At 40.4% G+C, this 21,087-nt stretch overlaps 1 protein-coding gene across 13 annotated transcripts in view; it reads left to right on the top strand.

Moving 5' to 3' along the window:
* The window catches only part of ABLIM1 (actin binding LIM protein 1), a 191,868-nt gene that overhangs the window by 155,015 nt on the left and 15,766 nt on the right, over positions 1 to 21,087 (top strand). For 7 of the 13 annotated variants that reach the window (XM_021525934.3, XM_077784710.1, XM_077784702.1 and 4 more), the window contains 6 exons: positions 2,059 to 2,214; positions 6,561 to 6,596; positions 7,826 to 7,955; positions 16,053 to 16,157; positions 18,439 to 18,486; positions 20,791 to 20,937. In XM_021525934.3, coding sequence (XP_021381609.1) covers positions 2,059 to 2,214; positions 6,561 to 6,596; positions 7,826 to 7,955; positions 16,053 to 16,157; positions 18,439 to 18,486; positions 20,791 to 20,937 — 622 coding nt within the window. The remainder of the gene's footprint in view (positions 1 to 2,058; positions 2,215 to 6,560; positions 6,597 to 7,825; positions 7,956 to 16,052; positions 16,158 to 18,438; positions 18,487 to 20,790; positions 20,938 to 21,087) is intronic. The other 6 variants (XM_077784700.1, XM_077784703.1, XM_077784707.1 and 3 more) reach the window with 6 other exon arrangements.

The raw sequence follows: 21,087 nt of genomic DNA, 5'->3' as shown, positions 1-21,087 counted from the left end.
ATAAGCTGCTGAGCCTTTGCTTGCACATCAACTCCCATGCTGAAATAAATCACTTTTATACTGATGCTTTATCTTAGTGCTTGAATTGTTAAAACCTTCACCACATAGCTTTTATAGCTACAGGATTCCAAGAGCAGGGTAGGCCTTTTCCAGGTCACATTTCTCTTGGAAAGGGACAGTAAATCTTTTGGTGGTGTGAAGAGGGACAGAGGGCAGAGGGGTCATTCAACTTTGTAAGGATTTTGTGAGGAGATCTGTGCACTTTGATACACAGTTTTTGAGAGGTCTGCACTCTTCACTTGGAGAATGTGGGGAGCAGGGTCAGCTACACTGAAAGAAACCTATCTAAATCCAACACTTTCCAAGTCAGAAATCACATTTTTGGGTTGTGAAAGGAAAGCTGTTTTTAATTTAGGAAAAAAAATGTTATTAAGCATAATGATAAATCACCGATTTTATTGATAACCTTGAGATTGTATGGATGAAAATGTTGAGTAAACCCCAGAAATTAGGCAGTTACATTTATAATTATGCATTAAAAAATGTCCAAAATTACAAATCTCACGTCCTGAGTTAAACTCCATTTCTATGCATTTCAACAACCACAAAATAAGCTGATATATGAATAGTGTTGACACTGCAGATATCAAAAGACAAAGCATGTTCTGGACAACTGCCATTATGCGGGTAATATCAGCTTCATGAACTGTAGTTTATGAAAATAAATTGCTGCTTGAAATTGCTGTCTATAGAGCAATATGGCAGCCTAGATCAGGGTCTACAAAAATATCTGTAATAATTTATATTGGATTAAGAGTATGCAGACATATTTGTACCTCATTAACAAACTGGTAAAAATACTACAGAAATAACATATATCAATATACCTAAACATTTTAAGGATTAAAATGGTTTAAGGTATTTTTTAATATCTTGTAATTAAAATCTAAACAGATTTGAGTCTGCTTGTAGAGAGTGAATGTCCCAAATATTTCAAACTTTGCTTCTCTAGCAAGAAAGGTTTTCTTATTGTTTTAGTTTAAGGCATTTCTTAAGAACCACCAAGACCAGTGGTTGTTAAAGAGCTTGCAAAGGCAAATGCATATTAATCTGAGATTATTAGGTGCTAGCACTCAGAGCAGAAGTGAATGTGAATTTCCTTATTCAATCTACTATTAATAAAGTATCTTTTAGAAGGGTTGAGAAACAATTTGAATATCCTCTTTCAATTTTAGTCATGAATGTATTTCTGTAAGGTAGATAAATATGTATGATGATTTATTTAAAGTCTTTCTGTAAGTAAAGAAATATATCAGTTATCTAAACTAAATGTAAGGCCTCTTTCTGTCTCCTTCTAATGGGTGCAGCTGACTTGGGAATTTATTTCCTATTTCTATTTTTTAACTAGTCAAGATCTCCTTGCAGTCTTAGTGGAAAAAAATAGTCCATGCTTGCACCATCTAGTTGGTAAGGAGTGAATGCTTTAGTCAGAAGCTTGGGCATAGAATGAGTGATGAATGCAATTATTTTATTTGGGAGTTTGGATACCCAGTCCTGACAGTCCTCCTTGTCTTTTTATTTCCTTCCAATAAATTCTGTTTCCTCTTGTGTGCACAGTTACAAATTGAGTATCTGTCTGTGGTCTTCAGCATGAAATCCTTTTGTAATCTCTGTAATCAGCGAACTAAATTGATGTTATCACCCATTTTACATATGGGAAAACAAGAGCAGAAAGGTGAAAATACTTGCCTGAGGCCACAAAATGAGTCATTTGCAGAGCTGAAGTTTCCAGCTCACTACTGGGGATAAAAAAACTTTTGTAACTAGATCTATATATGCCATGTTCTTTCTTCCCTAAGAGAAGAGAAAACACTGTGAGCTGCTGCAGAGGAGGCCTGCTGGAGAAGAACAAGAAGCATTCACTCCAGATGTAGGGTGCCAAAAAGGGGTTTCCATAGCAACAGTGTGACAACAAATACACAAAATCATGAATTGTGTAAAACAGAAATTGCCAGTGCATTTGTGTAAGTTAATTTATCTTCTGTCTTTGACCTTTAGGCAAAAGTAGACAATGAAATCCTTGATTACAAGGATTTAGCAGCCATTCCCAAAGTCAAGGCCATTTATGACATTGAACGTCCAGACCTAATTACTTATGAGCCATTCTACACCTCCGCCTACGAGGACAGACAGGAGAGACAGAGTCTTGGAGAGGTAATGACCCACCAGCACCTCATTCTGCTGTGCACTGCATCCAGAGCCTGCTTCGCTCCCATGGCGCTGCTGGAGGTGGTTTTTGCTGCTGTTCACACTGCTTTGTGTCTGTCTCATCTGGGGAACTGGGAGCTCACGGTGCTGCCTGGCGTGTGCCACTGCAGGGTTAGACACCTGCAATATCACAGGGGGCAGGTCTGCAGGCTGGCTCTGTGTGCTTCCTCGTAACTCCCATGGATATCCTCACCTTTGGGAATGGCAAGGCACGTGAGGAAAAAGGCAATGTGCTGTTGGGCTGTGGAACACGATATTCACAAGAGAATAGGAGGAATTCCATGATATTCTACGGACTAGGAGCAGCAGGATACTTATCTCACAGGTACTTCAGGAAAATGTGTATCACCAGAGCACTTTGCCAGACATACTGGATAAAATTGTGTCAGGATGAAGTGCCCTTCCACCTGGGAAAGCAGGTTAATTGTGTTATAGAAATACCTGCCTTACATTTTGACCTGCTGACATTTTGTAAGGGTTCTTGTATCACACAGCAATAAGAAAAAGCTATGTCTCTAAACTTGTATATGAAGGTACCTTTCAGATTGTCAGTTCCCAGTTTTCTCAGGTGAATTTCCATAGCTGCAATTACTATTTACATGATTCCAGTGCAGTCTGTGAGGCAAGCTTTGTCATGTAATAACCATCTGTCTCTGAATCAGACTTCCTGAATGCAAATCTAAATGGAGGTGGAAATGGATTTACTGCTTGCAATCTTAGTGACCTTACTGACTCTAACTGAATTGAGTATTAAGATAAGTAGAAGAAAGAATTACAGTAAATCATTCAGGCACCAGTGGTCTGTAGATCACCAGTGTGACTAATAATCTGTTTTCTTATCAGTGTTCTACCCACCAGCAGGTCAGAACTGCATCAGTTTTTCTCCTTTGTTCTTAAATGTTTTATAGAGCTAGTTTTTTAAATAATGAATTGGAAATTCAGCTCAGGAATAAAATAAGAGATTAACAGGTCATAGCATTACAGAATTTCTCCCCTCCAGTTTATGTTGGTAGTGGATCCAGCTGGCATCTGGTTCAAAACCACTGTGAGAAGCATTGGTGACCTCTGACCAGTTCCAGCAGGCCTGACCCATTCCACAAAACCTGCTACAAACACGTCTCTTGTTAGTCACACAGGGGGAACTGATCTCACCAGAGAAGGTGAACTGGATGTTAATCCTTAAAGGGGAGCTTCTTACTGACAAAGCAGTATGTTGGAAGCTGATAAAGCAGTGTGGTGTAAGTTGTCAGCTTTTATGCTTGTTCTTCGAATAAGCAAAAGCCTTTGGGGTTTTCTTACACCATATTTTCACCAGCGTTAAATTCAGTGAATTTCTGGTGACTACAGAAGTTTGTTCTGGAAACAGAAGGGGCTCTCGCCTTATTTCAGAAGATCTCAGGTTTTCACCCAGTGCTGCTGCTGACTTCTGTCACCTTGGGCAAGTTACCTCACCTCTTTGTATCTGTTTGTCATCCCTTCCCTTGCCCTAATGAGAGCACAAGCGCATTGGGGTGGAGTGATCCCTGACCCTGTGTTTGTGTCGTGGTCATCGAGTGACAGCAATCTTGGTACAGCGAGCATCCGTCCCCATCGCCTTTAAAAAGCAGAACGGTGACAGGTTTAGTCGTGCAGACAGTGATTTACCCTGCATTCTCTGTGTTAAATAAAGGGGGGACTCTCAGTTCATGCTTGTAAATGAAAAAAAAAATATATTCGCCAATCTCAGCCAAGAAAGATTTTTGGGTGTGCAAGGGGATATGCGCGAGAGGCACCAAAGTTAATCCAGAGACGGACGCAAATTCAGGGAATAACAATTGTCTTCATTCTGGGGAATGATTGCACAAGGCCGACACATTTTAGCGCAGAGCGGAACGCGGCCGGGCCCGGGGCGCCCTCTGGCGGGGCGGGCGGGCTGCGCGGCCGCGGAGCGCCGGCCGGGCCGCGGGTTGTTCTAATCCACGCTGCGGAGGATGCCGAAACCGCCCGGCGTTCCGCTTCCTCGGGACCGGCCCTTCTGCCCGGCCAGCTGCAGCCTGGTGAGCGCCGAGGCAGTCCTTGGTCAGCGCCAGCTGTTGTGGGGTGTATATTGAGAAGCGGCGCTTTACCTCTATGAACTATTTCAAGTACTCTGTGGAAAACACTAAATGCTCTGAAGCACCTTTCGCTAACAAGCAAACGCGAAATGAGAAAAGGATTGTTTTTCTATGCTTTAAAATGGAGCGCCTGGTAGTTCATTTAAAAGACAGCTAAAACGGCGTCAGTGTGAAATGCAGAGTGACACCTGTAAAAGTTAGCAGAAATTAGACAAAATTATCTGTGTGGCTTCAGGTATTAGAGCAGACTGTCAGATTCAAAGCAACAAAGAATTGAGCCTGTTGCAGTAGAAATTTTTATGTAAGTTTGGTCAGAACAAACCCTCTTCTTTTCTCTTTCCCTTCCCCTTCTGGAGTCATCCCAGTATTTCTACTGGCTTGCTGTTCTGGGACGGAGCTGCTTTTCCCACTTGCCTGCACAGAGTGTTTAGAACTGACCATAGTGTGGCCTTCTGTGATAGACCAGCTTTTGAAAGACCTGGAGAAGCAAACATTCCTTGGCAGCCTCAGAGTCTGAGAGCTGACAGTTCACCTGTGCATGTAAAACATGCATGTAAAACAGTAACTTGGCTGCAGAGTGGGGTTCCATTTCCCAAAAAGCCATCAGACGATGTCAGCTAGTGACGGAGTAAAAATACAAGAAGGGAAAAACACCTGGATTCAGCATGCTACTTTCTGGGCTGTCTTCCCAGTCTTAGATTCCTGTGACTACCTTTTACTGTAGCCATTACCTCAGCATCCAGGTAACCCCAGCAGATGATAGAAATTCATTTATTTAGAGTAACACACGGATTGCTAGTATAAAAATGTGGGAATGTACCTCACAACATGTGTTTTTTTCATTCATATTGAAAGTTTTAGGTTAGCTCTCAGTTTTTTAGCGAATGTTGTTCCAAAGCACTGTGTGGAGCAAGGTTTTTACAGCTACTACTGTTAGATGATAGGAAGCAGGAAAATATGAATATAAAAGAATTTCAAGGCTTTGATGGAAAGTAGCAAAAGCAGTTTTTAACAGCTTTATGGAAACCTGCTGAAAAGGAGATGTCCTATATCCAATAAAATACATTGTTCCTTTGTTTGGATACTTAGCATTCCCAGTGTCATCAGCTCCATAAGAGTGAATGGTCTCTCAATCTAAAATTTATGGATTATCTACCAGCTGGATATTTATTATCAGCAACTCTGCAAACATTTTTCACTACTGCTGTTGTACGTTAGTGTAGTAGTTGGATCAGAATCAGCAGTTTTCCTTCTGAGATATTATCTTAATAGCTATATCATTCTATAATTGTGGTCTTATTTAAAAGCATAATCTCTTACCCTGTTTACTATGACAAATAATATTGAAGTTTTGTGCACAAAGGAAATAATTAAATCATGATCTCTAAGCTTCAAATTGTCTGGTGGTTGAAGAGCACATAACTAGTAATTATACATAGCCTTTATTCTTGTTTGTACCATCAGTATATGCATAATCATATGTTTCATCTTGCCTCAGTTTCCCTATCTGTGTTGCAAAAACTTTTCATAATATTGTGCATATTTCTGCCCACTGGCCTTTGTGCAGTTCTTTCAGTACACATGCTTATATTTCCTGTCTGTTCTCCTTATGTAACCATAGAGGAACACAGAGATTTAAAGGAGGTCATATCAAAGAAATGCTGATGACAACTACGTGCTCCTTTGCATGGGTATGAAATATAAGGCCTTGGGGAGAAGCACATTTTTGCCAGAGTGTGTGTGTTGGAGGGAAAACATGCTTCATCCTGAAAGATACTCTGTATTTTGATTTTCCATGCAAAGCTCAGAGTTAAGTTTATTTACTTTTGATTTCCATTTTAAAGATTTCTTCATGACAGGCATGGTTGTTAAATTAGTATCTCTTTCGGGTTTTGATCTTTACAGCTATGTTTTAATTACCACGGTGATTAGATGGCTAAGATGATCTTGCATGGTACTTGACTGAATTAATCATGCTTATAAAGATTCTCCCAGAAACTTTAAATATCAATGATTTATGGACCAGTCCCAGGGTCAGATGGAAAAAACAGATTCCATTGCTGGAATGGTCTCAGTAATTTCTTCATTGCCACTTTACACTGTCACATGTCAGAGAATCTTCAACAATGTCTAGATTGCCATTTTCTAGCCCAGCATATGCAATGATATTTCATAACCTTATTTTTTGTATCTTTGCAGTCTCCAAGGACTTTATCACCTACCCCTTCTGCAGAAGTAAGTTTGGTGGAACTCTGGGGACAGTCCCACTGTGATTAGAATTATTCCCTCGAGCCAGTGCAGGCATTGGGTTTGTTGTCAGTCGGATCCATCTCTGTTTGCCACACAGGCGTGTTTTCTCAATGTTGAAACTTAACAAAAATTATTTCTAGGAAGGAAACATGAAGCTTCTATTGAGAGATTTTACAAGAAGTGGAGCTGCCACTCCTCTCACTTACTGCCTGTAAAACAGAGCCCTTTGTCCAGCAGGTGTCACTTTTGGTACATTCCTGCTCCTTGTGGCACCAGCAGCTGCAGGATTTACAGGAGACAAAATGCTGCTCTAAGCATCTAAATAATAACTCATATTTGCTACTGAAACATTTGCACTTTTGTCTTGAAGAAAACATAACTATATGGTCTGGTTTGGTTTTGCTTTGCCAGAGGAGTTAATTTGAACATCCTAGTAACATGGAGCAGTTGGGAAGTAATTTGTCATGATACAATAGATGTAGAATCATTATAATTTCATTATCCTGTTGCTTCTTGGCAACATAAAAGTTGTACTTACTGCTACTAGTTAAAAATTAAGGGACTGTAATATTTCTTGTAAATCTTCATGCATTAATCAGTCCTTTCCCTTTTGTTCTGGTTTAGTTTGCTTCATGAAGGGGTGGGGGGTGAGGGTGTAGTTTGTTTTGAGGTGTTTTGTTTGTTTCTTTTACTGGCTTTTTTTACCCCCAGGAAATCAAGTAAACTGAATTTTGCTGTACAAGGTGTCATGTTTTCAGATGAATGGGGAATCTGATTTGGATATAAATACCTGCTGATGTAGCTGGTGGTCAGTTTAGCCACAGAGAGCTCTGTGCTACAGCTGTTGAATTCTTGCTGGTCTCCAGGTTTAGTCACTGATGGCCAGGTTGTGTGTCTTGTGCAGGACATTGCAGGACACACATGCTCTGGATGCAGCTTCCCTTATAGAGTCAGGGAATGTGGGCAAATCTAGTATTATTATAGAGTTTAATAGAAATTACAGGTGGAGTTGGAACCTTCCAATACTCTGAATTCTGACTACAAAACTGGGTTGGAGCAGATCCTTGGGGAGCAGTGCTAATGAAGTAGGTTGAAAGCTTAAGGGATGTTGCTATTTCAGTCGCTTCTGATGCCTTCAGATCCATGGAACTTAAGTGCTGCTAAAAATGTATTCAGTGCATTTGCATTTACCAGTGGCTGCCTCTGTCCTGCAGGGCTACCAGGATGTTCGGGACCGCATGATTCACAGGTCTACCAGCCAGGGCTCCATTAACTCTCCCGTGTACAGCCGGCACAGCTACACCCCCACCATGTCACGTTCCCCCCAGCACTTCCACAGACCTGGTAAGGCCAACTGCATTACAAATCCATGCAAAAATAATGTTTCTTTATTATGCCACTCAGTGGTGCAGTGAAGCACTTCTTTCTCTTAAAAGTGGAAGTTTAGGATTGAAAAATTGTTGTATATTTTAATGTCTCGTTTTCTATCTGATTTTTTGTTCTGGACTGATATAGTCTTTTGCACTAGGCTGTTTCTTGTATCATAAATATGCATCTTCTGGTTTTGTTTCCAATCAGTTCTTTTAAAAATATTTGTATGTTTCTGAAAGCAAGCAAAAATTTTCAGCAAAGTTCATTCTGGAGTTTCAGAAAAGTATCACATATTGGAAACAAAAATTATGGCTTGGCTGTACAGAAGTTAGTAATTTAGGTTTGTTCCCTTATAAAAAAATCCTTTAAAGCTTGGTGCAGCCATAGAATCTCATATTCAGAAGCAAAACACCCGTATGTTCCAAATTGCTTGTCATTTTTTAAGACACGGACTCAGAAGGTATCTTTTTAATTAAAGCTGTAGGCATTTGCCTGGGATCACTTGAAAACATACTTTATTTCTGGTCTGGCAGTGATGTACCAAGTCCTGTGTACTATACAGAAAATGTGCAGGTCATTCAGGTTCCCAGTGCCTTCAAATTACTGGTTGTATATCTAAAAGCAAGATATGAAAATAAACTATTCATCCACGCCCAAAATGCATAAAAATGTATTGCTAAATGCTGCTCATTGAAGACTTTTCAAGACTGATTTTATTCTGTATGGTAATGAATTAAATCTTTGTGATCTGTTTTTAAATTAATTGATACAATTGCATGGTTTCATCTTCCTTGGTGATTACAGCTGAACAGTTGGGATGCCAAAAGCCCATATGCAATAGGAGCTGCATTTTTAAAATTAAAGATTTATAATAGAGCCACCACTGTGAAACGTGAATGCTGTAGCCATTTCCTAGTGGGGGTGGGCTGAAAGCAGCCAATTGTGTCTGTCAGTGAATGCCTTATTTAAGGGACCCAAGGGAGGTGGGACAGAAGCAAATTGTGTCTGATACTTTGTGCTGACAACATAACTGTGTTTTAAGATGATGTTACAACTGAAACTGAAAGAGACTTGAAAATGTGAAAAAGCTGCAAACTTCTGTCCCTTGGTTCTCCATGTCTGAGGGGATTTTTCCATTTTTATCTGTTGTCTCAGGGATATGAACAAATTCACACCCTATTCCAGACTTGATTGTGATTGAGTTTTACTGTCTGTGTTCAGTCAAGGACCTTCCCCAGAAGCAATCTCAGTTTATATAACTCTAGTGATGGGCAGGTGGGCTCAAGCCAGACTTGTGATCCAATGTAAAATCTTCCAGAGTCCACAGCCTGAAGGATTTTCTGGAGAGATATTTGTTCAAACTTATCTATGTTCAGATGATCTCATCTTGGGCTCACCTGTTACTGATGTTCATATGACACAGAAGTAATTCTGTATAATATGTCATTTGATGTTTCATACACTGTTTTGGGGAAGTTGTTAAAGCTACTTTAATCATTTTCCTACATTAATTATTTATTGGATAATAGCACAAATATATTTGTTTTTTTCCTCCTAATAGCACTTCATTTCACCATGTTATTTTGCAATAGTTTCTCTCTGAATAAGCCCAGTGGCCCCAGATCACTTCTTTTTTGCTCCCAGCTAGTCCTTGAGAGAGAAGTGAACTGCTGTACTGACGTTGTCAGGATAAGGTTCTTCAAAAATCGAGTGCTACAAGTTCTGAAAAAGTTTGCAGCCTTTTCCTCCACTGGTGCCCTAGCTGATGTTGGCAGCATTTTTGGAATGTCTTAAAACAATAGAAAACAGCTTGCTTGCCTCTTGACTAACATTTTTTTGGTCAGACACTTTTCAAACCAGCTGCTTTCTTAACTAGTTAAGCGTCAATGTTTGTGATGTTTGCATGCTGGTAGCAGGCTATTTTCTGGTAACAAGGCATTGCTCAGAAGCTCATTAAGCCAATGATGTTATGCTAAATTAGCCATGCAGCTCAACCTAAGCCTCTTTTCTAACACTTCCTGTAATTTTGTCTTAACATTTACGGGGCCCTTTGGTGCGTCTTTAACCGTTTTGTTGTTTTTTTCTCCTTCCTTCTTTCCAGAATCCTAATCGTTCAATGCCTTTTTTTCTCTGCTTCCTTCGAAGCCTCCTTCCCTGCCTGTCTCTTATTGCTTTTCTTTGTCTCCGTTCTGTCCTGCCCCCGCCTCCCCGCTGCCGCAGAGCTGCTGGCTCTGGGCGCGCGGCGCGTGGCTCCCCCGCGCTCCAGCGGCCCCGCGCTCCATGACTCCCGCCCCAACTCCCCATTCCGACACCACTTCATCCCCCATGCCAAAGGTAAGGAGCCAGGCCTCTCTCCAGGGAGTACCCTCCAGGCTGGAGATCTGGTAGCGCTCTGGCAGAGCTGTCAAGGCGTGTCTCGGGGAGGTTGCCTATGGCTGTGTAGCTGAGCATGCCTCTAAATGTGCTGTTGCACTCAAAACTACGTTTAGAATAGACATAATGTCCTTTTTTTGGAGGAAATATGTCATTTCTAAGGGCCCTAGTTGAAGAGTCGCCAAGCATTTACCTGGTAGAAATGCACAGAGAAGCTTTGTCATTTATTACTCAGAACCTGTATGTGCCTAATTTAGCTTCTTTCTAAAGTAGTACACAACAATCCCTTCAGCAGTTAGTTTATCAAATTTAATTATTACTGCCTCATTCCTAAAACATGCAGTGAAAATATGATTACAGTATTGCTTGAATGAGAACAAGATGATCAAAAATATGAAGGAGAAGAAAAAAGAGACAATATAAAGATCAATGGCAACAAGGAACTCAATCTTTGTTATTCACCTTGGCAATAATTGGGGCCAGACAAATTTAAATTAATATCTCTAGGCCTCTCCTCACCTAGTGCAAATCAGCAGGCTCTGCTGAAGGCAGTAGCACTGCAAGGATTTACATTCTTTGAGGATCTGGTCTTTTTTAAAATCTTTTACTTTCCATGGTTTGATTTGGAGGATTCTTCTTTCACTGTGTATGTTCAAGGAATACATGTAGCTCAATAAGATTTTAGTTTTGTTTCTTGCTTTTTGTGAATGTGGTTTTACTGAGTTCTATTGGACCACTTGACTGGGCCATCTCTTCTGTTGGATGGAGAAGGTCACAGCTTGTATCACCTACAAGAATTCAAAAAGATAAAGCTGAGTAAATTGAACATAGATTCCAATCTGGCACCATTGATTAATACAGATATTCATACACTGGAGATAATCAAAAACAGTTGCAAGAAAGCTGTTGCCATGAAGTTTCAAGAAATGCTAATAGATCTCAACGTCATAGCTCTTTAAGCATTCAGATCACCACCACAATTTTTACTCTTGCCTTTTTTAAGATGATTCTTGATAATCTGCACTGTTCACTTTCTTACTGTGTCTCTGTTTTTAAAAAAGCTCACTCAAAAAGATTGGGACCCTTAAAAATAGTAATACTGCTCATTTCAGCATGCAGTTAATTCATAGTCCTTGCAATTTCAACATTTCTTTGCTGTAAATCCAAATTAATGCTCACACTCTTTCAACTGGCATTTTCATTCTTTTTCTGTTGAGAAAATAGCTTCTTCTAAATGATAAGAACTATTGGAAACCCATGCTTATTGTTTTCAGATTGCAAAGAATCACCTTGGCATGTAGGTCAGGTATCTTTCTCCATTATTGTTAGGGAAGGCGAAGTGGGATTGCAAGTGCTGTAGACAGAGAGGAGGAGTATGGCCTTTATCAGGTATATCCTGAAAGATGTTGTAGGAATCTTCAGTTTTCTGAAGGCCTAAACAGCATTTATGTGTCATAACTCAGCCAAACTTCTGAAAGCTCAAATTCATGTCACTGTGACAGAAAAGGCACTATGTGATCTTTTTAGTAGCTCAGCCTTTCTCACTTGTACTTTTAGCAAGAATGTGACCTTGATGTTGGTTTGTAAGAAAGATATCACAAAATTATATCTTTCGGGATTTTTCCCTTTAGGAGTCAGAAAATACAGATCATGTCTCAACTGCTTTGGTAAAGGGGCATGATTTCACAGCAGCATAATGATAACTGAAGTGTCATATGACACATTACACCCATGTTATTTTGTATACTCAGGCCAGAAAAGAAGACATTTAGACCAGTTTTGGTGTGTTTTCATACAGCATAAGGCTTAAAGAAGCGTAATGATTAAACCTTATAAATGAAGCCAAAAGTAAAGAAATTGGATGAGTGAAAGGGGCTAAACATGCCTTAGAGTGAGAGTTTGTTGATATAACATGTATGTTGAAAAAGCTGGAAGAGTGTGTAATATGCATCAGTTTAAACTTCATTTAATCAAATTTGGACTCTCCATTGAATTTGGTCTTGTCTCAATAAAGCACTGTCTTTGCTATGAAAGAATCAAAACAAGTCCACGAATGAAAGAAACCCTGACCCTTCTGAAATCAAAGACAGAACCCTCATTGAACGCCAGGATTTCATCTTGCATGCCTTGAATTTTTCAGAGGCATTCAAGAATATTGCAAAGCCCTCATAAGATTTCTATGTAAATGGGTTCCAGTAATGTGTATTCCTTTGCTTGCAGACATTTCCATGAGGAATCTACCCACCTGCATAGAGAATTTGGACCTTGATTTTCACAGGTTCCCTCTTTCCTTCCCTGAGGCAGGTCTTTGAAATCAAATGCTTTCTGTACGTGGTAACTCTCTCCAGGGTTTTGTGGATGCAGGTGAAAGTTCTGCTCTGGAAGACAATTGTGTATTGGTTTTTCAATGATTTCCAGTTCCGTGTGTGAAATAAAGGCTACACATCTGTTCAAGAATATATATGATAGTTTGACAAAGCCTGAACAGGAGTAAGGGTTTCAGGTACTTTGGAGCTTGTTTTCCTATGTCTACTCAGAATTAAAGCAACTAAACTGGAACCTGACAGAAGGTTCAGCGTTGGTTGCATATGGGTTTTTTGGCCTGATTCTGTGAGCTGAGCTTGTGAATCCCACAGTGAGCCCAGTGGTGAGCACTTCAGAAGGCAGCAGGGACCTGCATTACACTGGGCTGTGTGTGGGCAAGCAATTCTATTCCTGGCTGCTAGGGCAGTTTGCCTAACAAATTCAGCTATAGATAACATCTACCTGATGGAGCAAAAAGAATGGAAGAAAAAAACCACCTCTGAATTTCCTTTCTGCTGTGCTCTAATGTTTGATTTTTAGATTAAGCTTGTTCCTTTATCTCTTAACATCCCCCCACCTACACACAGACATATTCAACTTCATGACCAGGGTGTGATAATTAGTTCTTTCTACAGTGTTGGTGAACTGGAGTGCTCTTGTTGCTTTGGGGAGTTAAGAGTAGTTACAGCATATCTGCAGCAGCAAGAGAGCCATTTCTGTGCAGGCAAGGAACCCAAATTTAATGGGTTTTTATGTAAAGCTGCAAGCAGGCTGGCCAGGAGGCCCTGGGAGGCAGATACAGGCAGCCAGGAGCTCTGCTTTCCTCTGTGCGTGTGCACGTTCCACAGATGTTGGCACTGCTTCCATAAATTGTGGGTGGTTTTGCAGCTGCATCCCAAGCACTTAAGCCTTGTTATGAGAGTGGGCTCCTCAGGGATGGCCTAATGGGAATCTTAAGTGGATGTACAATTCCTTCTTGCAGAGGTTGGAAGCAATGAGGCTGCCATCCTAGGAAGTGTAAAAGGGAGTTATTTGTTACTACTATTTGTTATTTGTTCTACAGGATAGAAGCCAACAGAGGCATCTGTAAAGCAGGATGATACCACAGTGACGTTCTGCTGGTACTGGGTGCATTATACAGCATGTCCAGTTCTCTCTGAACAAATTACCTGTGTCCTAGATGCCAGCCAGCATACACTTATGGGTGTGAGCACACGTAGTTGTGTCTAGAGGTAGAGAGGGGTCTAATAAGGGTTTCTTCCCTCTATTTTTATTGTTGATGATAGAAGCATTGCAAATTGAACATTCACACATTTAGTCTACCAGTTCCCAACAGGTAAAATGTATTTGTGACTCTTCTGTTGAGATAAGGTCAATAAATCCCTTTTTTTTTTCTCTTTATTGAGTGTAATTGCCAAAGGAAGCAAAAAGTCAGAGTGACATGTTCTCTATAAACAATTAACTGTATCTCAAGACATATTAATATTGATGGGGTTTTTTCCTTATAAAACAAAGATTTTGCTGAAAAGTAACTCATAATTTTTCAGTAGAATCAAGAGGCATAAGTAAAATCAAGTGAAGTGTTTCACCATCACAGAATCTCAAAGGGTGAAGAAGTAGAACACAATATTGGAATTGCTAAGTAAAGGCCCATGGTTTGAGCTATAACAATAATGTTTAACTAATCATTCATGCTGCTTTTCAGATGTAGCAAACTTACTGTTACCTGGCCAGAAGCTCAGCATCACTGCACCCAGAATAGAAAACCATCAACACATGTGGTTGAGAGAGCACCATGTCATTTAGGGCTGAAATTCAAAGTGCTAAATGTAGAATTTTGCACATGCTTTCTTCTGGACAACTGTTGTACAGCCAAGCCCCCTGAACTGTGCATGTAATTTTTAAAACATTTATATGCAGTGGGTTAACTTATATACTTACTGAAGCCTCTGGAGCACATCTCAGCAAGGTTTGTAAAAGAGCTTTTTTTTCTTCCCCTTTAGTGCCTTTTAGATTGGTAGATGACTGTTCAAGCAGAAGAGGATTTATTGTGTAAATTGTAAAGAAAACTTCTTTTTTCCTTCACCCACACCTGTTTCCCCATCTCAAATAGATAAATAGTGTGCTGAGTCTAAGGTTTTGGGGCCTCTAACAGGAGAAGGAAACAGGCCTGAAATTTATTTTTGCTTATGTTTTATAGCCTTTCTATATTTCTTATCATCTCCTCCTCCACCCTCCATTTTTTTCCTGCTTTCTTAATCAACATTTCTAGGGTTTTTAAGTCCTTGTGCATATTTTAAAAATGGAAGGGACTCAGTGTTCCCCTACTTTTCACTGCTGGGGTCACCCCCACCCATGTGAAATAAGCACCCATGTGGATGGTTTTCCTCGGTGTGAGTTTGCTCTAGTTTGAAGAGCAGTGAAATAAAAGAGGCAGCTGCATTCTTTCAAGGTACACACACAGAGGTGTGAATGGATATCTGGCTGTTAAGTCTTGATCCTTGGGATCCACTGTCATGGCTGTGCACCAACCCTCCCTCCCTGACAAGACACAGAAATTTTCAGGGCCATTGTATTGCTGTGGTGCATTGTCAGGAGAAAAAGGGGTAGTCCCAGTAAAAGTAATCCAACAAATGGAACAGACTGTGTGTGCAAACTAGAACTAAGGTTTTTAGTTATTACATTCAGATCTGCTAAATCAGCAGTGGTGAAGTATCGTTGTCAGAACCAAATTTGGCATTGACAGGTTTGGAGAGGCACGAACAACGTGTGCACAGCCACCAGATGGGCTGCACCACTTTACAAATTATTTTGCCGTATCAGAATTTTCCTAAACCAATGAAAGAGTGTTTGAGGAACAGTTACGCCTTTTGATACAGGCCAAGTGACCTAACAGCAATTTTCTGTTTCTGGTTTCTGTACACTTTTGGTTTAGTGAACTGTAGTAACTGCCAGCATCTGCTTCTATCTGCTTTGGGTTTGCATATCAACTACTTGCTCTGTGTTTGCGCCTATTAATTCCAAATATCAATCTCTGTACTAAAAAAATCATTGCCAAGTAACTTTCCATTCTTCTTTCCTATACTGCCCATCTAATCACCAGCTATGAGCTCCTGCCTGCATGCTGTCAGAATGAGTTTGAGCTGCTCAAACCTCAACTCCAGCCTGAACATGAATTTTTGTCTCTGCAGGAATATCGGGGGGGGGGGAAAAAAGTCACCAGGGCTACTACCAGTTCTCCTTATTGTTTGTATTTGTACTTTTGTTTCAACTTCTTTTCTCCCTGGAGGTTTTGATTCCACCAGTTTTGTTTGGGTTTGACTGGGCTTGCTTTTTTTTTTTTTTAATTGCTCTCCCTCTTCTCATTTTGTTTTCTCCATTCTTTCATTGGAGGCAATGAGCCGTCCAGCGGTCGGAACTCCCCTGTCCCCTATCGGCCTGACAGTCGCCCTCTCACTCCAACTTACGCTCAGGCCCCTAAACATTTCCATGTTCCAGGTAGGAGCTGGCACTGTGTGTGTCTCGCTGTCCTGTCACAGTGTAGAATGTAGCCTTTGTAACTTCTGTCTTGTCTCCATCGTTTCACGCCGTTTACCATGGGTTGCACCCTCAGGATTTGGAACTGCTTCTTAAGGCTTAAGTGCCTTAAGAAACATAGAGGTTTATTGTGATTTTTACCTATTCTCTGGGTCAGGTGTTTCACTCTTAGAATGCTTAATTTTTCAGGGTTGGTTGATGGCCTCTGAGCTGTATATAAACCATGTAGGGCTTGATTTTTCTCCCAGTTGCACCAGTTGAGTGCCAGCATAGCTCTGCTAATTTTGAAGGAGCTGTTTTGATTCACATGCAGAAAAGAGGTGGCCAGTGAACCATTACATATATTGTTCATTCAGATTGTTGTGGCTTGTTTCAGTCTTGAATACAACAATTCTAGTTTAGTGTCCCTTTCTTTTTAAAGCAGGTGAGGTTGTTTCTTGTTCTGTGCAATGGCTTGGTGTTCTCAGAGAGTCCTGCAGATCCACAAGGATATGTGTGCCTTAGGATGTCCTTTCTATAGAGAGCAGTCCCTGTTTTGAAGTGAGCTCCACAGTTGTTCCAGCATCTGAGAAGACCATGTGTCTTGGATTTTGATGGGATGAGCTGTGTGTCCCTAGGGTTTGGACATGGATCTGGCTGCTTCGGCACTAGCTGAAAGCCTTGTTCTATCCAGTTATTTTCAGATTCCCTTCAGCCTGGTGTTCCTTCTCGCTGCCAGAGGTTACTGCCCTCCCTCCTCTCCTCAGATCCAGCAGATAAACAGTTTGTGCACACCCCCTTTCAGTCAGGGTGACCTGGTGTGGCTGAGGTCAGCTCTTTTAACTGCTTAAACTCACCTGGCTCTCGGTGCCTCACCTAAACTCAAGCCTAACTGCATGAATAGCTGTGAGGAATGACCTGGAGCATGGTGTGGGAGCTCTCCTTGCCAGCTGGGGCCATGCAGCCACAGAAGGAGCTGTGCTCCCATCCTCCCTGGAGCTTTCTGGTGTCCTTGTGTGCAAAAGGACTGCATGACTACCCTTGTAATGTTCATACCTGTTTGCTAGTCAAGTGGCCATAACAGATCCCACACAGCAATGAAATGCCACAGCCTTTGTGTGCAATGAGTTTGCCTGTTTGTTTAAGGATGTAGGGTTCTGCAGAGTAAGATTTGCCTCTGTTTCAATAGATTTTCAAGTTTAACTTTCCTTACCACCAAAGGCAAAGTTGTCTCCTATAACACTTTAATTGGATCTGTGATACAGCACATGTGTTTCTGAAATTCCTTTTCATCTTTCACTCTAATGTAACTGAAAACTTTTTTCAGGCAGCATAAAGTAGCAAAATGAGTTTCTGACATTAATTTTCTAGCTCCCTGTAGCTCAATTTGCTCTTCTAATAAGATTTTGGCACATTTTTGCAGTATAGTGCTGATTTTGGATTAGCTTTTGTACTTGTAGCTGTGCTGAATGCACAAAATGTTGGCTCGGGTGGGAAGGTAGTTTAGAACAAAATGGTTCCTGTCTTAGATTATTATTTGGAAAAATATGGTATCATTTAGGCATGCTGTAGATTTTACTGCATTAGAGTTCTGGGAAGTGTTTTTATTCTGATTTACATAGGTAATATACAATATGGTGGGCATTGCGTAAAAAAATTACAGGAAAAAAAAAGAAAATCTGTCCTTACGGTATGAGAATTAGTAGCATATCAGTGAACACTGCATAAAGAATCCCTTTGACTCACTGAAGTGTGGCTGTTGTTGCCTGCTCAAAGCAGTGTCCTAGGTGGCTATTTTGTTCCCTGGATTTTGAAGTGAATTGTAGGCTCACTGCATTCCTCTGTTCAATCCAGCCAGTCAGTTGGAAAGAAAATTGAGCTATTCTGACTGAAGCACAATTTTCCACAAAAGTTATTTGGGGTAGTTTTCCCCAAATGGCTTGTATCTTCACCATTGAAATGTCTGCCTGCTTACATTTCTTCTCTTTTATCCCACTTTAAAATTGATGGTTCATGAGTTGATGCATCCACATGTTACAGAATCAGCTCCAAAGGACTTCATACCACATGTCTCCGACTTTTCACTTGTTCTTATGTTTTCTTTAAATAATCTGATTTTGTATAATACCTAGAAAGAGCTTTCTGGCTTTTTCTTGTGCTACATCCTTGATTTGGTATATCTATTGCTTTAGTGGTTGAGGTGTCTTTATGTAAAATTGAAGTAGCTTTCAAATTCCCTTTTTTCTGTTTCTTAATATCACAGATCAAGGTGTCAACATTTACAGGAAACCGCCCATCTACAAACAACACGGTAAATGACCTTTCCCTTTTTATTTCAAAGTTGGAGTGTCAACTGAAATAAAAACTGTGCAGTTAGTGAAAAGCATTCAGTTTTTACTTTGCAAGTATAAAAATGTAGTAGTCTAAGCTTGAAGCGGCTGTAATTGCATGTCCTGGAAAATGATTATGTTTTAAAGCCTGTTGTTTCATTTGGATTATATGGTTTAAACTTGCCATGTGGATGTTAATGGCAAAATTGCTGAGATTTTGCTGTTTGCATTATGATACCGTCCAGCATTTCTCTTCTTTAAGCTTTTATTTTAAGAGTACAGGTACTGTACTGTACTGGTCATGTTAAAATGGATTAACAACAGACTGATCTCTGACAGGGACTTCACAAAATATCCTTATTTTAAACAGATACAGTACAATAATTTATTTCCGCAGCAAAGATGAACATGTTATAATCAGACTGGAATTACGAATGTACCTGTAATGTGGCTTTAAATAATAATCTTTAATTAGTGAAGATATTATAGGTGACTTATCACTGACAAGGCTAATTTGACTCTCAGCCCTGTGATGCAGCTCAGGTAGTTTGTTGTACTTGTTTTTCCAGGTGTTTGGGTTCTGAGTTGGACAGCAGTGTTAGTGCTCTAAGCTTTTTGGTGTTGGTGTTGTCATAGTAAGTCTGAAATTTCAATGATGGCAGAAGCCCACAGCCTTGCCTGTCTTTAGTCCTACAGGGGAAGGCTGCATGATAAAGGAGTGTGTTCACTCTTCCCCTCCTGTTGTAAATAGAAAGCTGTGCATAAGAGATGGCTTTTATTTACCTCGGTGAAAGACAGATGACTCCGCTATTTGTAGACTCTGAATTTCCATCCTTTTGCAGATGTTTTATCCAGTAAAATGTATTTAGGGTTAAGTAGCACATCAGCAGCACTGCAGGGCTTAGATGAGCAGTTGGCTGAGAGCCATTGAGCTGGGGTGAGCAGGAGAGCCCACAAGTCCACTGTAGTCAGGAGTGAGCACTGCAGACTGCACTGCTCTGGTATCACATCAGGGTCTTCCCCTCTTTCTTTTTTAAGTTTCAAACCATATGATTATTTTGAGAAAAAATGTCTTAACATTGTTTCTGTTTATTTTTATGGTTTTAATGTATCTCCTCACCTCCCATTAACATGTGAATGTTTAACCACTGACATCACCAATTCTAATACGTAAGTACTGTTTGAAGTCATGCTTCTGTAAACTCTGACGAGCTTCCTCCATGCCTGCAGTTATGCTTAAGAGTTTCCCAATCATCAGCTGCTCAGAATTCCCAATGATATCTAACACTGACATTGCTTAACTACCAGGAACGTGTTGGATGAGCAGCACAGTGCATCACTTTGCTAAAAGATGTCTTTCTGTTTAAAAAAGAAAAAAGAGAAAAGGAAAGAAAATTCTGGAACCATTGCCACTGATACAATAGCCTCATATAAGCAAAGGTGATTTGAGCTAATGTTTTCCAGCTCAGACCTAGTTAAGGTTGGGTTTAATGTACACTGAATCCTGTTAGATTCTTTTAATCTTTTAATGTCAAGAAGAGAAAGCCATAATGCACATTCTCACATGCTTTGGCATGTGAGGCTTTTTTAAGACTTTGTCTTAAAATGGAATTTAAGTGGAAGCCCCACTACCAAGCTCTTTTGTTGGTGAGGGTCATTGCTTTGCAAGTGCCTTGCCCTGCCAAGTTGATCTTAATGGAGTTTAGTATTTATTAATAAGTTCAAATCTGCTTTTACTACTACTGCATGCTCTAAGCAAGGGCATGCAACACAAAAAAAATCCCCTAGTTAAACATATTTGTTTCAGTTTTATTTTCTTCTTTGTTCTGCAGCTTTTCACAGATGAAGTAATTAGCATCAGTAGTGTTAGGATTTGTACTGTTACTCTAATCTATTAGTTTGCTTCCCATAGAGGGAAAACTTATTATTACATAAATCTGAGTTCATCTTCATAATCAGCTGTCCTTAGGAGATATTGGCAAATAGTGTTAGGCAGCATTTTCTTACTCTTGCATAATCATTCTTACACTGTGAAACCCAAGTAAAATCCAAAGCTGATTTGGGGTTATATTTGGGGTGGGGATGCGGGAGGAGAGGAAGCTTTGATTCCAATCTGTTGGCAAGAAAAAGGCATTGCTTTGCTTCAAGCTGCAGTTGGAAAAGCAAAACATGAAAATGTTTGCTTTTGAAAACTTAACTTTCTTGTGAAGTATAAAATTTTGCCAAAATAAAGCTGACCTTTGCTGCAGATCATTACATAGCTAAGTTCCCTGATTGCCATCTAGATGCAGCTGCCTTGGCAGCACAGAGCAAGTCCTCCGAGGATATCATCAAGTCCTCCAAGTTCCCAGCAGCTCATGCACCAGCACCCAACGAGATCCCAAAGATTGAGACTGAGCACTGGCCAGGCCCTCCCTCCCTGGCTGCCGTAGGTATGCAAACACAAACCATTCATCTCTGCAGCTCCAAAGGTACTGGTGAGCAGGGGACACAGACACTGCAGCTTCAAAAACGTGTAGGAAAGGCAGTGTCCACTCCAGATGCTCACCACAAAGTGTAGTTCTGGTGAGACTATTCCGTGT

This window comes from Lonchura striata, chromosome 7 (assembly GCF_046129695.1).
Source record: "Lonchura striata isolate bLonStr1 chromosome 7, bLonStr1.mat, whole genome shotgun sequence".
NCBI lineage: Eukaryota > Metazoa > Chordata > Aves > Passeriformes > Estrildidae > Lonchura > Lonchura striata.
Note: the sequence above shows the minus strand (reverse complement) of the source record. Positions and strands in the feature narration are given on the sequence as shown.